The 18217-nt window shown below is 34.6% G+C and overlaps 1 protein-coding gene across 5 annotated transcripts in view; it reads right to left on the bottom strand.

Annotated features, from left to right (window-relative positions):
• Nucleotides 1-18217, bottom strand: part of pcdh11 (protocadherin 11) — a 330597-nt gene that overhangs the window by 100505 nt on the left and 211875 nt on the right. For all 5 annotated transcript variants that reach the window (XM_087281537.1, XM_087281538.1, XM_087281536.1 and 2 more), the window contains one exon: nucleotides 14899-15100. In XM_087281537.1, the coding sequence (XP_087137663.1) occupies nucleotides 14899-15100 (202 nt within the window). The remainder of the gene's footprint in view (nucleotides 1-14898; nucleotides 15101-18217) is intronic.

The following is an 18217-nucleotide window of genomic DNA, read 5'->3' on the forward strand; positions in this document are numbered from 1 at the left end:
TGGATAATTATTTAGTATCAGTGTGATACACTTAAGAAGAGACAATCTTTAACATTTTTAAATATTCAATAATAATAAGGAAATTATTTAAATATGTATAAATAAATTTCGAAAGGAGAGGGTAAAAATAATCAAATTCATGTTTCTGTAACAAAACAACTTTCTCTTTCAGTCTGAAAAAGATCTTCACACTTTCACTATGAAAACACTGATGCACTGTGTGATCTCCGTAGCACTCGTTGGAGCAAGCGGAGCTGAAAATCATTGGATGTGCATCGTTTGGCTTATTAATAGTTTTTTTTTTTTTTTGCATACAGACGTCTGTGACGGTAGTTTTTCACTGTGCTGATGGTTTATGTGAATCATATTCTTTGTTCTGTTATTTGCACATTGTTTATGTTTGTTTGGCGCACTTCAACACTGTCATTTTACTCTGCCTCCCCACCTGTTGTCCCCCTTATGTGCAGATAAAGTGAGCTGTGAACACAGCGCCCTCTCTGTTAAAAATATATATATATATATCGCCATTCAATCAACACTTCTATTGATTTGAATCGACAGATATCTGAACAGATTTTTAACCAATTTATGGTGAATCCTTACATCCCTAGTCAACTCAGTACACAGAAACTCACAATGCTAGCTCCACATTCAAATTCTTTAGACTGGTGCAATCAGATGACATTAATGAACGCCATTGCGTGCAAAAGCTGAACTCCTGAAACACTTTTTAGAAATGCAGTACTCATGTGTGAGGTGCTGCAGAAGAAGTGAGTGTATAATGGTCATGCATGTCCGGTACATAGGTACATACTGAACCGTGACCTCTGTGTACCATTACACCCATTAGCAAATCAACCAATTTGTTGCTAATATTTGAGCCAACCAAGCATTTTTAGAGTAAACCTAGGTCCAAAACATGCATCATCACTTCACAGTAGCAATCCTAAAAAAAAGTGTTGAAGTTTACTTTTGAAAGTCATGTTCAACCTTCAGAATCTCCCCCAGAATCTCCCCAAAAAAAATCTCCCCTTTCAAACTTCCAGCACCTGTCGATTGGACTGGCGTTCAGATTACTCCTATTGCAGAGAGCACATGCATATTTAATTATCCTTTAGTTTTGTGAACCTGTACTTCTTTCTTCTTCGTTTTTTCAAGACCAGGTAATTTCGATTTTCAGAATCACACTGCTTGTCAGAAAAATGAGACACCTGGGCTTGATAGCCAGTTGTTAGCAAGTGCTTTGGAGCTTACTGTTTGAAGTTCAAAATACTTTATCTGGAGATGCAATCAAACGTGACAGCTATTGATCCATCCTCCAAATCAGACATGAGACTTACTGAACATGTTAACAAGCACCCAATAGCTTTTTTAATTGTCAGAGCCTTTGAAATCACAGTCTGAGTTCTGCGGTGGGTTTTCATTCAGCACTTCATGAATTCATACAGAAAGCACTTCAAATGAGCTTCCAAATAATGTCCTGAAGGACACATTCCTAGTGACTGAAGCTTGAGCTATGGATATTTTATCGGCAAAAGGTATCTACTCCTCATTAAAAAAGATATTTAATCCCCTTTATAAATGTTAATTAAAAGCTAATCTGATGATTTCAAACGGTAAAAGCTTAAAGAAATTTGCTCTGTGTATTCGGTGATTATTTCCAAGACACAGGATAAATTAACACATACAACAGCAGGATTTGGGATATACATATCACAAATATTAGCCCTTCTGTGATTTTTTTCCTTCTTTTTAAATATTTCCCAAATAATGTTTAACAGAGCAACACATTTTTCACAGTATTTCCAATAATAATTTTTATTCTAGAGAAAGTATTATTTGTTTTATTTCAATTACAATAAAAAATGTAAGATATACACACACACACACACACACACAGACACACACACACACACACACACACACACACACACACACACACACACACACACACATACACACACACACACACACACACACACACACACACACACACACACACACACACACACACACACACACACACATACACACACACACACACACACACACACACACACACACACACACACACACACACACACATACTGTATGTATGTATGTGTGTGTGTGTATATAGTTATACGATGATTTGCCTAATTACCCTATTTGCCTTGTTAACCTAATCAAGTCATTTAAGCATTAAAATACCACTTTAAGCAGAATACTAGTGTCTTGGAAAATATCTAGTAAAATATTATAAATAAATAAATAAATAAATAGGTAAAATAAATCAGTTATTAGAAATGCGTTATTAAATAATTAAATAATGTTATGTTTATTTAAAAATTAGCAGGAAAAATTATTTCTTTTACACAGAAATTAGTAAAAAATATTCAGGCAGTCAAATAATTTAGTATTTATATACTTTACATACGGTGTATTTATAAAATGTTTTGTTTAAATGAAATTTAAATATATATATATATATATATATATATATATATATATATATATATATATATATATATATATATATATATATATATATATATATATATATATATATATATATATATAATTTTCTTATCATGATGCAATTTCTGATGTATATCATCACCTGGATGAACAAATGAACAAACTAACAAGTAAATTTATGAACAAAAGAACGAACAAATGTTAAAAAAAACTAGGGCTGGGAGATTAATTGAAAAGTAATCGAAATCAACAACCAGAACCATAAATAGTCAAGTGACCCCACTTTGTTAAAGGCTGAGGCTGGTTTATACTTCTGTGGCCACTTTGCAGCCACATCTGATCTCTGTTCAAGTACAACGATGGACTCATTCTTCAGCATTACTTTGCAATACACTGAAGATGACTGAAAGCTGTGCCAAAGATGCACTGAGATGGCATATTTTCCATTACATAAAATTTTTATTCACATTAAAATATTTTTTACAGAAAATGCAAGGAATGCACTGTTTAAAATATTAGTTACAGGATATACATGAGCTATCTTATTTAGAAGAGATACTGCTTATTTTCTACTTTTAATATGAAAAAAAAACATTGAAAATTATTTATTTTGTTTCTAAAAGTGCAAGTTATTTATTTTCATTTTAGGTAATGTGTGTTTTTAAATTCAATTGTTCAGGGTTGATGTTTATTAAATAATCATATAGATAGTAGATAGTGTGTGATTCCTTCAATTATTTTAAAATTAATGAATGCATCTTTCATTCAAAAATCTCTCACCTGTAATATATAAGCATATGTACTGTACAAAACTTGTCAGTGAACTATGAGGGCAAAATAAATGATTGAAGTGATTGTTCATTCATCGTAATCAAGTTCAAATGTTCAATTAATCGAGACTTTGATTTTGAGCCAAATTACCCAGCCCAATGTAAAAAACCTAAATATAATTAATAAAAAAATGTCTAATTTCTAATTTTCTTTTTTGGGTCAATATTAGTTAATGAACTGTGAGTAAACATTAACTAACAGTGAACAACTTTATTTCTACCAAATAACCTTAACAAAGAAAAAAAAAAGAAAAAAAAAAAACGGTAATAATTGTACTGTTCATTAGGGTTAGGGTCACCAAACACATTAATCAACATTAATTATTACCGTATTGTAAAGTGTTTCCATATCTACTACATTTTAAATTTCTAAGTTGTATGCATTCACATCTGTAAAGAAATAACTTAAATTAGCAATAAACAACAGCACATTATAAAGTAGAATCAAAATGAACTGCTGTAAATGTAAATGCGGTTAGAATTAATTAATTGCTGGCTTACATCCCAGCAGCACAACACAGCTGCTTAATACACTGTTTTGTGAGCTTTCTTGCTTGACACATCCCTACCTCTTCCAGGGAAACAAAGGAGATTTTAGTGCTTTCCAGATCAATACATTGTCTCCCCCAGACAACTATCAGTGGCATTTGAAGTAGACTAAACACAGGTTCCCCTCAATATCAGCTCAAAGACTGAACTCTTCTCTAAAACCCTGTTGGCAATGACAGATAAACAGATGAAACCAATCAAATCCCAGTTGATCAGGACCAGACATAAAACAGCCAAAAACAAATGGGGGGAAAAAAAGAAGCAAAATGTCATGAAAATCTTAAAAATGCTTAGACACATACTGGCACTAGTTTAAGTTAACAATGTCTTAATATAGCAAAAAATAAATAAATAAATAATAATAATAAAAAAAAAACTAAATATTAAAAAAACACAGTTATTTCTTTGGCATAAAAGAAACCAACTTTCAGATATACTTTGCTTCAAGTGACCGTCCCAATATGATTGCTGGTGTCCCGTTGAAGGTCTTTAACAAGCATGCACGTCCCCCAAAAAGCTTTTTAATCTCAGACGTTTCATTCCTCGTCTGTTTTTCTTCCTTTTAAACTCAAGCATTCATGCATGCTGGGCCGAGGATGAGATGACATGCTATGATGGTTAAAAAAACAGGCACTGCTTTGATGCAGTTGTGTCATATTACAGCTCGAAGTGAGATATTATGCTTTAAATCAGTCAGAATATTGCTATTACGATGAAAAGGGACAACAGCTAAAAATGGCTTGCTTTTCAGCATGTCTCAAAATCAACCAGGGACTCACAGTCAGTTACTGACATGTATTCATTTGAATATCTCAGATATTACTCCAGATTGTCACTCTTTATACTAAACCTTTATGTAATTTACTGAAATTGAGACAAAATAACAGTTTTGGATATATAAGCTGGTCCCTATAGTGGCAATTATCAATTTATGAATGTAAACTAGTTATCATAGTTATTAAAAAAGACAAAGACAGCACTAAGTGAATGAAAACATCCAGCTGAGCTTTAAATCTGAAAGTGCAACATGTTTAAAACTATTGATTCTTTAACGAAATAAGTCGAATAAATGTCAAATAAATGAATCATGTTGGGTTCAGATCTTTTGCCTGAATGCATCGACATCGACACAATACATTCCCAAATATGTGGTACTGGATGCAGTAAAATGTGAACATGCCTTTCCCTACAGACACTAGCTGAGCGCGGGGGATCACGGGACTGATCATGACGCGAAGATGACGATCGCTGACAAATGGAGATTCGGATTCTGAGAACAAAGGATTAAAGTTAATTTTCACAACATTACCACAGTATAGTCAACCTAGTGCTTTGTTTGCTCCTGTCATTTTTCTGACTTTTGTTTGCAAAATGTGTATTTACTGTAATTGTGTGTTATTGTTGTAATCGCCCTGCACGGCTTGTAATCACTTATCTATAATAGATCAGTGCTTGTACTGTATCTCTCAGGTTAAATATTTATGGGGCTATTCACATATTGATTCCAAAACCACATTTAAAATGTGACACATGCTTCTTCCCTACCGATTTAAAGCATTTCTGAACTCACGTTCCTCAGACAATTGTGTTTGCTAAGGCCACTATCAGCTGTTCCTCACACATCCGGCACTGTTCATTTTCAAAATAGTTAAACTTTTGCCACTGTGTGAGTTAATACCAGAGGTGTGTTGCTGTTATTACTTGAGGTTAGCATTAAGCTTAGAGTAATATGCTGGTGTTGAACTGCATTGCTTTATTGCATTCCTAAATTGGGCTCTCACACACTCTCTGCCGTCTCGCACTGAACTCAGTCAACCAATTACAACAGACTGGTTCATTGGACCAATCAAAGCAGATTAGTCTCATGCAAAGAAGGGGTTTGGGAACAAATGAATTGCTGAACAAATCATGTAAGAGTCGTTGGGATAATTAGGTAAAAATAAATGCATAAGACAATGAAAGTGTTTTTTGACCTTGCATGCATATCAGCATGTTGTTGGAGACCCCTAAAACCTAAATATAACCTTTATTAATGCAAAATAAGGGCTCTTTAACAAGCACAAGTAAGAATGGATGTTTAATTTTTGATAATTAGAATTTCAGTCATCATCTGAGAAGGAAAATCACTTTTGTCAATTTGATTTGATACAACACCAAACATTTGACTTTCTTTGACTTAGTTATCAATAATTTGTGGACATGAGGTGGATTGATACAATTTTGAGCTTTGATTGGGAAACAGAAACCCTTATGTAATGCAATTAAGCTAGACATTCATTACTGACAGCTTAATAAAATAATAGGAAGCCTGATTTGCTTTAATGAAATGTGTTTTAATGAATGTGTTTTACGTAGCGTCCCTTATGAAGGGTATATAACATTTTATACATTCCACTGGAGATTATTAAAAATAAAGTAAATAAAAAAATGTCAACACAGCATCTGTTTATACCACTAACAGCAATAACAGAGTTTGTGTGTGTGTTTGTGTGTGTGTGTGGGTGTGTGTGTGTGTGTGTGAGAGAGAGAGAGAGAGAGAGAGAGAGAGAGAGAGAGAGAGAGAGAGAGAGAGAGAGAGCATTTAATCTCTTAGGCTATGCATGTTTTTATTTTAAACACTGCAGTGAAAAAAACAATAACAAAAATTAACCATGAATGCACTTAGGGAAAGTATACATTAAAGCTCTTAGTCTGAAAGTGTAGAGACATCGTTAAAACTGTAATCTTATTATATTTGGAATGAATAAAATGGATTGCTTTATTTGAATTCATTTCATTTATTTATTTTTTTTCATATGCCAGATTAGATCTTAGAAAGGAAAAGCTGGTCACACGGGCCATATGCTACACATCAGGAAATCTCCATCAGTGACTAATACTTCACTGATGACGCAGCGACAACATGCTTTAAGCTGGTAAAATGGAGATTCCCTGAGATTAAATGTGTTGGTTTGAAGTGTAGAAAATCTTAAGATTCCAATGCAAATTGAATTCTTATGTAGGCATTTCATAAAGTATGTCTGTATTGAATAAGCCGCATATATACGATAATGTACTGTACGTTCACTTAGGTGTAAATTCTATAAAGTGGCATTCAAACAGCATCCAATCAAAATTTGAAAATGTTTGAATTACGTGAAACAGCAAATCAGCACATTAGAATAATTTCTGAAGAACTGTGTGAGTAATGTATGTTCATATGCACATTATATTTAAAGAGGTGGTCCACTATGATATCATTGCGACAGTATGTACACAGGCAAAACATGTGCTTGTAGAGCCATGGCTGTACGTGACGCTTTATTGGTGACGTGGAGCCGATCCGCGAATCACAGCACATTATGTTAGCTGAGCAATCAGAGCCTCTTGAGGGCAGGCGTTTTAAAGGGACTAGGAAATAAGACAGTCGTTTTCATATTGGCAGAGTAGCTGTATATGATCTAAGTAAGATATATGAAAAAATAATGTGCTTTTTTACAAATAAAGCATGAGCACACATTACTTTGCATCTTATTAACACAACCAAGCCATTAAAATACACTCTGGACCACCCCTTTAACACAAATTTAGGTCAAATATTGACATTTGTTTTATTATTATTTTAAATTATTGTTAGTACTTTTAACCCAACAGCAGGGTTTTACGTTGAAAGAACATTTTTAGAGTGCATAATTTGGAATGGATTAGATGACATGTTCACTTACAGCATAATGACACGTTGATGAACTAAGAAACATTCCCTTTTGAATTTATGAAAATGTATTGTCAAATATATTCTCTTTCACACAGATCCACAAAACAACTGTATTATGATGTGAACATGCTTAACTACAGCTCATATGCCAGACCAGTAAAGGACGATGCCACTTACATGTCTGTAACCATTGTTTTTTGGTTGTCAAATACTCATCTAAAGACATACATGGCATCACAAAATCACATCTCTGTAGTTTGCACATAATTAAATGGTATTATTTTCATAAACATTTTCACTTGGGTTTTCAGGCCTCCCAAAAATGCTTTAAAACTTTAGTTTGAATTTTACAAATGCATAGCTATTCTCTATGATGGCAACATTAGCTAGTTCAGTGTAAACAAATAAATTAATAATACAAGTAATACTGAGCACAGCTTGTTTGCAAGCATATTCATTGGCTATTTCTTTCCATTAGTCACTTGCTGGCCATACAAAACGTAATGCAATTGCAACCATTTTTCTACCAGTCAAACATCTGCGAGGGTTATTAAGGATGTAAATCAACACACATTGCAATCCTGCACGAGCACAGATCTATAAATGAACTTTATGTAATTAATCTGACTTATTAGGAAGGAAACAATGTGTCTCATGCAATCATAAAGCACACCATTACGGCAAATGATTGTTGTAGTGCACACTATTCACGTCCTTTCGAATGCTAGACTCCACACCTAAAATAAATAATCATATATATGCACCAACGAGCCAGTTATGACCAGAAAAAAAGAGATTAAAATCGACATCATTTCATAAGTTTGTTTGCCTGTTTACCTCAATTCCACTGAGGCGCTGATCTCAAACATACACTTTAATTCATAACATCGTTTGATGTGAAGTATAAAGGTATGGCCTCCTGAAGGGACAGCGAAGATTTGAAAACGTTAATTGTATGAGAAGTTTCCTTTTCCCTGTGCCAGCTGTTGGAGAGAATGCAAGCACAGGGTGGTGGCGGACAGACAACAACCAACGTCCATGCTAATTCGCCAAACAGCAGAATTGAGTCTTTCGCCAGTCGGCCAGAGGCCATGGCAAATTCAAGCCGCCCCGAGCAGAAGTGTGGTGAAAATGAGCAAGCTATACTGGTGACCGTCTGATAAAGAAAGCCCAGGGAGGCAAAGCAAAAAAGGAGCCATAAAACGAATTGCCTCCTGCCACATAAATAACAGCAACATAAATGTCACATGAACTTTATTTCGAAAGCGGGCGGTCTAATAAAGATGCTGTTTTAAAAAAAGGAGCGGAGAAATACATTGTCGTATCCTCAGCTTTTCAAGCTGCTATTACTCAAAGCCAGCTGACACACTAGACCTTGCCACGCCACCTTTTTCCAGAAGTAAACCCGCTCCACGTCACCTTTTCCTGGGTCTGCCACCAGCACTCTCTGTTCTTTCTCTCAATCCCCCTTCGTCTTGCTCTCTCTCTCGCTCTTGTTCTCACTCTTTTCAAATTGAGACGACAAGATAAGCGATTGCCACAGCTACAGCTGCCTGCTGCTCATTGATAAAACCATATCTAATCCGTCTTGGGCTCCCTACGCCTCCGATGCACTCCTCTCACAGTCTCTGAGTCTGTCAACAGAGAGGGGATCTATCTCTCGTTTTGAACTCTCAACCACGGCGTCAGCTTTTATCAGTGAACTTTTGGGCTAGGAAATGGGGAGCGAATGAGATGGTTGGCTTCCGTCCGCACTGGGGGTCCCGCCACGCTCAAGGGGACCACGTCAGCTTTTTTTCCTCCACCTCGATCCGCCATACCCCACTCTAGTGCTGATTATAAATAAATGACATGATTTTTATCAATCTGGCTTTTGCACAACAGCAAATAATCTTGGGATAAAAGTGCATGATGTATTTTTCATTTTAAGCAGCGGCGGATTGCTGCTGTTTATTCATGAGGCTGTCAGTTTGGAAGCTTTCAGGTTTTTCCAGCTTGTGCTTTGACAATAGCATAAATGATAGATTTTGTGTACAAAGAATGGCTTGCTTGAACGGATGAAGCTGAAGTGAAAAGAAACAGCGCGATAAGAAGATTGACTTCAGAATTCCCTTGTGTGTTTCTTGCTATCATTTGCTGTCTGTTGTAACTGAATTACCTGAGAGCAATTTAGCCTGCAGATAGAGAGAGAGGGAAAAAAAGAGAAATATACTATGAAAAAAAAAGGTGTCCACTTTGCCAATTAACCCAGTTCCCAAATGACACGAACGTCGTGCTCCCATTTACAAGGCTGATTTTATGAAGCCTGAGATGCATCCATTGCAGAATATTAATGAGCCACAGAGCAATCACTTAGCATATGCAAATCACATCTAGTGTTATAGTTTGGTCTTTTCTACAGGATGATGCACAGAAGAAGCCTATTATCCAGCCTGTTGTTATCGTTCAGTGTACAGAAAAATAACACACCAAAAAAATGCATGGTCAGATATGGAAATATTAGATTGTGGACTGTGGTACCAAGCCATTCAGGGCATGTCAGGAATGGCATTTATAATACATTAAACTGCACATAGCCTTAAGCACACATACTGTGTAACCATTCTCGAGAATCAAAAATGTATTACTACTTAAGGCATGTTGGTTGTTAACTTGCTATAGTTGGGGAATAACTTACTAAAATGCCTTTTTTTCAAAGAAGCACTTATGTGGTGTGGAGAAATTTAATTTAATTTTTTATCACGATATATTTAACACAGCTTGGCAGCTAAACTAAGATAACGAAACGAAAATTATGTTTTAACAGAATATTTCTCTTAGCCAGCATCAGGATGTGGACGCACTAGGGCACTGTTTTCACACATTTCAGTGTTTACTAATAGATTACATCAAAAAGGACAAAAGTAATCTTGACAAACTATACATCAGTCTAAAGCTAAAACCCTCAAGCAGCCATTGCAGCTAGTTATTTATCAATGAGAAGCTGATAAAGAATGTATTTGCTATATTTGTGCAAGTTGTACAGAAAATGCTTATTAGATATGGAGTACATATTATCATAATAACAAGACAAACACACATTCATTGCTGTACATCTATATGTCTATTTTCTATAGATCATTACATTGTTTTCCTGTGTTTGTATATGGAAAAACAATAAGTACAACTTTTCTTTCTCATAACTTTATAATGTATAACTTTTCATATTTTTTTAGCATGAAACTTTAGATAGACCATAGTAAAGCCCAAATTGTCTTTTTTTCTGTAGCTCACTGGGGTCAAGAACTGTTACTATTTAAAGTTAGTTAAGTGTGTAAATCCCCAAAAGCAAGTGCTGGCCTAAAGGGACAGACTTCAAACTTTTGACAACATTGTCATGTGTATGCAAAACTTTTCCCAAAATCACAAAGGGAAAACTTTTCTGCACATTGTTGTCATGTAAACGTGCCCTAAATCCAACCTTATGTCGTTCCAAACCCAGAGGGCTTCTGCTTATCCTCCGTTCGACTTTATTTACATATCACTTTCAAATCAATAAAAAAACAACTCATTCCAATAAATAAAGCACAAGACTAACTAGAGCATGCAATCTTGAAGGGATTTAAAACGGATGCAACATATCACATAAACCAAACTTAATGCTAAGAACAAATAATAATATTTTTAACCAATTCCTTAAGATTTCTGAGAAATGCACATTTATAGAAAAACATTTAAGTAGCTATCAAATTTTAAAAACTGAATATCAATCATGTTTGGTTGTCACAAAAAGCAACATGTATGTCTATGTGTATGCAGTAATCAATTTTAACACTTGAATAAAGGCCTAAATTAAACGTGTTTATGATCATATAAAATGATCATGACTTTTTATTTATTTATTTTAAATTATTTAAATGAAACTTTCTAAAGGTGTTGTCTTCCATTTCTTCCATATTTCATTGAAACATACAAAAAAAAAAAAAAGAAATTGGGGGGGAGGGGGGGTGAACTAACCTCTGATTCATTAGAATGATTCACTTTAATGAAATGACTCAAAAATAATTGTTATTCAGTATAATCACTCACTGCTGTTGCTGAATCTCTTACAAGGCATCTTTTACATCTTCATTTATGCTGTGGAATAAATGTTTAGTTTGTAAATATTGTTGCTTATGTTTTCAATTCACTCTGTATGAATTAGAGTTGTTTAGTCCTATTTGCTCAGTATTTATTGCAAATTTACATGTAATTATTTAAATGCCGTCACCCTAATATCCCTATTGTTTGTGTGTGAAATAAATAATGCTCATTTAAACAGAATAACGTAACCAGATAATTAAATAATGAACAAAAAAACGCCTTCTTATGTAGATTTAATGCATCGAGATACAGTACCTTTTGCCAGATGCTTTTTTTCTTCTAAACGATAACTCGACTATATATTCAGGATCCCAACACATTTTATACAGATATATTTCTTTGTATTCATGAGGAGATGACAGTATATACTCCCCAGTTTATCAGAAGTATACATTAATATGAAAAATAGGGATTTAAATGCATGGATACAGCTCGGTTTGAGAGAACATGTTGCATTATCATAGACAGCAGGCCGGTTCAACAACAACTAATCTGAGAGCAAAGACTGGCCATCGTGTGCATGTAAATAACTTGGCAGGGCCAGAGCTGAAGAAATACATTCCTTCTTGCACAACACTGTGAGTGTCACAGCTATGCTGCAGTGCAGAACCAGAAGACATTTGCGCTTCATTCAGAGACGCTATTGTCTCATTTAGAGAGCAGACAGAGAATTTCTGCAGGTGTATGCAAGCCAATTTATTTCACTCCTGTGCTTTTCTTTTCTTTCTTTCTTTAAGCTTGTATTCGCTCAGACAACACGAATAACGTTATGGTAATTCGCCCATATTATTGATGTGTAAGGCAGAAAGAGATGAAGAGATCCTTGCTGATCACAGTCGCCCTACACTTTCCTGATGATGATGCCGAAATGAACCCAGAAATCAAAGCGTCCAGCAGTCACACTGGACCGTCCTGTGGTGTTCAAGATACAAGGCCTTTACATCCCTGGGTTACAGCGAAAATCAAACACAAAGAGCGCTTTATATGCTGCATGATGAAGAAGATCTATCAAGCTTATGTTCACAAAGACCAGTCGGTCATACTAATGGCCACTGCAATATAGAGTAGCCCGGCAGTAAATACTAACCAGCTCTTTTGCGCCTCATTAAACAATAACAACTTGAGCAAATAAACACCCGCCTAAACAAGCATTATTTGCTCCGCAAAGCACTATTGCAGAGGGCAGCATAATGTTCATTTAGCAGCAATGTACACTGTAAACTGGGCACATTTCTGAACTTGCACCAATGCAAATGGAAAAACTATCCTCAGATAAGGTTGAATCGGATATATGTAGGTAAATATATTTTTTTTTGATCAGATAGGAATGCATGGACAGCATTTAAATGGGAGTGGATGTCCATTGATTTCAAATATGAAACTAAAAACCTTTGTGAGATAAGAACATTATTTAGTTCACCAGGTTCACAGGGTTTTATCGCTTTTCTTTTTTCTTTGAGAAAGAAGATATAGTAGTCATTTTCAAGATCTTCTTTCTTGATAAAAACATAAATAAATCTTTCTTGCACCATATTATATGGGTCAAAGATGATATATGTACACATTTTGATAAAAATAAATTGTCAAAGTAGGGGTTAAATAACTTTATCATTTAAATCAACATCACTCAGGATAACATATAAATTTTAATATAAAATGAATGTTTAAAGCATGTTATAGATTAATTAACCAGACTACATTATAAAACATTACATTACATTAAATCATAATAAATAAATAAAAATATTGTACATTAATAAATACATGAAATAAAGGGATTGAGAGATAGTGGAAACATACTGCATATCTATTTCAATTTATATTAATTGAGTATTTTGTGGCTCCACAGTGACTCTTCAATAAATGTTTAATTTGATGGTATATATATATATATATATATATATATATATATATATATATATATATATATATATATATATATATATATATATATATATATATATATATATATATATATATATATACACATATATATATATATATATATATATATATATATATATATATATATATATATATATATATATATATATATATATTTTTTTTTTTTTTTTTTTTTTCTAAATATGGCAGAAAAATAAAAATATAAAAATATTAAACATTAAAATATAACAATATTTTCAGGTATATGAAAAAAATTTCCTTTATTAACCCAACTAAGTCAAAATATTTGGGCTCAGTTAGAGTTATTTGAAGAGTTTACACTTAGCTGATGATTGGTAATAAAGCTTGTTTGGCATGCTAGCATACCGGGAGAGAACCCTGAGCTCCTAAGATCCTCAAGCCCCTTTGCAGGGAAAGAGGGGAGTTTGAGCTCAGGTATATCTTGAGAACCCGCCTCAAACCACAACCCCCAACCTTTACTGCTGGTTGAAATGTGTCTACTAGGTTTAGTCAATTAACTTATGTCTCATGTTTTGGACTGTGGGAGGAAACCGAAGAACTCAGGGGAAACCCACATGAGCATGGGGAGACCATAAACTACGCACAGAAATGTCAACTGGCTGGGTAAAGACCAAACCAGAGACATTCTTGCTGTGAGGCAACAATGTTAACCACTGGGCCACCGTGCTGTCCTATAGAGGAAAAGATAGGAATAGGAGGTGGAAGCTGTCCTATAGAGGAAAAGATAGGAATAGGAGGTGGAAGGGGGAATTCTTCAAGAAGAAGATGACTAAGGTTATTTTAAATAAGTTAGGAATCATCTGATAGGTAAATCATACGTTAATGCGGGACCAGCCGTGTCAATCATAAGCATGTGATCCTCTTAAAATTATATCTATAATTTAACATTCATGATTTAACTAAAAGCTACTATTGAACTAAACTATTGATCATGTAAGACTGAAAGATGCTGAAAATGACAGAAATTTAAGGAATTGAAAAGTTAAATACAATTTATAAAATTAAAATAAATAAAGCTCATTAAAATAGTTTTAAACATGTTTTTTTATTATTATTAAATAAATACTGTTGTAGGTTAGTTTCCAAGAAAAAAAAAAAAAAAAAAAAAAACTTACGATCTCAAACTTTTAAATAGTAGTGCAAGAAAGATGCAATGCAACAACCAAAGAAAACCAGAATGTGTTCATGGACAAAAATATAATTTTGTATGTAACAACAACAACAAAATAGCTTATCAATCTGTCACCCCGGCCTGGATGGAGACCCTCAGAGACAATGCAGCTGTAAATGTACAGGTAAAGGCCAGCAGTCAGTACTTACTGGACTCGGGGTCAGAGTTGCCGTCACCCTCGGTTCGGCTGTTGGGTGAGGTCTGTTCATAGTACTCATCCTGAGGGAAGCCTAGGGGCAGAGGCTGGGTGATGCTGGCAGCGCTGTTGGGCTCCGGCTCTCCAAGCCCACTGTCACTGCAGCTCTCCTGAGAACCGTCCGGCAGGTGGAAGGTCACGCGCCGCTGTGTCTGCTGAAATACACACAAACACACACACATAAACATGACGCTTTCAAGCCTGCAGGAAGAAACAGGAGGCTTCATTTTGAATATTTGTTTCAGGATCACAGGTGGAGCTACAGCTGTGTATCCCTCTCTCTCTCTGTGTGTGTGTGTGTGTGTGTGTGTGTGTGTGTGCGTGTGTGCGTGTGTGTGTGTGTGTGTGTGTGTGTGTGTGTGTGTGTGTGTGTGTGTGCGTGCGTGCGTGTGTGCGTGTGTGTCTGTGTGTGTGTGTGTGCGTGTGTGTGTGTGTGTGTGTGTGTGTGTGTGTGTTAATAAATGCAAAACATATTTTGTAAAATGTCTTGTGGTAATTACTGTGAAAAGGGAAAACATGAGATGGTTAACTAAGTGTGTGTTCTGGTGCTTTTAGTTTCATCAGTGACACCATGAAGGAGAACAGATGGTTTTCAAATTATATATATAGAGTTGATGGCAAAATTATTACCCCTCCTGTGAAATTTTAATTGTTTATTTCCCAAGTGATGTTTAACTGAGTAAGGACAATTTCACAGTGTGTATATATATATATATACATATACATACATATACATACATACATATATATATATATATATATATATATATATATATATATATATATATATATATATATATATATATATATATATATATAAATATATATATATATGTCATAAAGCATGAATCATCTCTGAGGCTGGTTTCTTGAACATGACAATGAGTTCACAGTACTAAAATGGCCTCCACAGTCTTCAGCCTCAATCCAATAGAACACCGTTGTGATGTTGTGAAACGGGAGATTTGCATCATGGGAATAAAGCAAAAAAATGTGCAGCAACTGCGTGATGCTATATAGTCAATATGGACCAAAATATGTATGTGATATTATGTACTGTCATAACGGCAAAGAACAAATAAATGTGTTATTATAAATTAGTTATTAAACTAATTGTTTAAAATGTGTTGAAAAACAAATAGCGTCTCTGATAAACAGCTGGAAATAATAAAAAAATTACAGAAGTGCTAATAATTTTGACTTTAACTGTACTTCCATTTTTACTATATGCCAACTATTACCGTTAATGTAAATAGAAATAGTAAGGTTGAATCATATGACTTCACAGCCAAAAAGTGTTTTACACTCATAAAGTCTTAGTTTAGATTTTTCTATTAGCTAAAACACTGCAGTGTGCTGGTGTCAAAGTTATGCTGGCAAGTACCATTTGAAAAAATAAACAAAATCACCTTCACAATATAAATATCAGTTATGAGCTGACTGTCAGCTAGAATGGCTCCATATCATTTGATCCATTTTAATAAAATGCTTCCCATCACTGCCTGAGACAGCGGTTCCACTCGACTGAAGCCTGGGTTTCTCCCTGTGAGCGTTGTGTTTCTGATTGATAGAAACTGCCCACAGCCATGCAAACTACTGATTCTTTTCCACAAGACTCCACCGCTTTCGACCCACTGGCCCAATTTAGACAACGGAGGAGGATGTGGATCAAGTAGCTTTAACCAGGCAGATCTGGGAACACTATGTAGATTTTCTTGTTCAAAGGAGAAGAACCTCTGTCTCTTTGGGGCTGAATTGGGTATATAAGGTGACCTTTTTGCAGTCTGTTAATTTGCTGACGGCAGAAGACAAGCACAGCCTGTGCAAGAGGCCTTATAAAACAGGCCACCTTTATCTTCTTCCTCATCTAATATCGTATTAGACTGTAATATGCCAATATCAATTTATTTGCTTTTTCATATTTATGCACTGGATAGCTAGTGACATTATTACAGGCAAAATGAAAGGTAGAGCAATTGAATTCTAAGAATAAAAGCTATGATACTGAGATGCTGTTTGTTTTATAGGAGCATTTCATTTACAGTATATGAGTGTTCAAATTTGACTGGAAATAATACTATACAGTATATCGATCATTAAAATTAGTATATATGCAAGACAGGACACTGCAGGGAAAAACATTTTTTTTCATGCACCTGTAAATTGTGAGATTTTTAATAAAATACACTTTTTAATGCTTTTTATTTTTATTTTTGATATTACCTCACTATCAGTTTGTGTTTATATTGCAGATAAATCACCATATACTTTATAAAACATTGTATTAAAATATTTAGTTAATACTAAATAATACCGATTGGCTGAAAGCTGAGGACACTCTACAGTTTGACAAATATTGCTGCTATTGGACAACATAATGTACTTTTAAGGCTTTTTTAGTAGGGAATGTCTTTGCTTGGATTGTATCTATGCAGTTTATTTATAAGCATAGTGCCTATTTTAAATATTAATAATTTTGTGAGAGACAGCGTTTTGGCGGCCATTAGTCTTTCATTGAGCAAAGTCGGTTGACAAAGTTTATCCACAAGATGGCAACAGAAACCACATAAAAAGCCCTGAAAGAAAAACAGCGCAATTTCAAACTACAACTGATCAAATTATTAATAATACTATTATTAGGAATTATTAAGCAGGTAAATGACTTTCCTAAGTTGATATCTCTCTTTTGTATGTTGTAGTGCTGTATTTATAACATAGTAATATTGTGATCTCTCGAATGCAACAGAGAAATACTGGGAGAATTCTCTGTAGACTAATGGCATTTCATGCCGTTCAGCCATATAATCTTAAAATGTGAGCAAAATCACCTGTTGCCTGCGGCCTCACGCCAATTCACGCCTCCCACCAGTGTTGATATACAGCCACATCGCACTGCTACGAGTTAATTATATATTAAATATTAATTGTGATTAAAATTATAGTAATTCGATTCCAGTGAGAATTAAGATAACTTGTTCATGCTTTTATCACCAGCAGGGTGGATTACTGTAATGGACTCTTCAACAGTCTTCCCAAAAAGACAATCAGACAGTTGCAGCTCACTCAGATTCCGACTGCCAGGATTCTGACCAGAACCAGAAAATCAGAACACACCACAACTTTTCTCAGGTCTTTACACCCACTAACAGTTACATTCAGAATACATTTTAAAGTATCATTACTTGTCTATGAATCACTAAATGGCCTAAAACCTTTTTACAGTTTGCTCAGAATTTTTGGATCATATAAACTTGAAAATCCAAGAGTTGAGT

The sequence above is a fragment of the Danio rerio genome, chromosome 14 (assembly GCF_052040795.2).
Source record: "Danio rerio strain M-AB ecotype USA chromosome 14, GRCz13ab, whole genome shotgun sequence".
Lineage (NCBI taxonomy): Eukaryota > Metazoa > Chordata > Actinopteri > Cypriniformes > Danionidae > Danio > Danio rerio.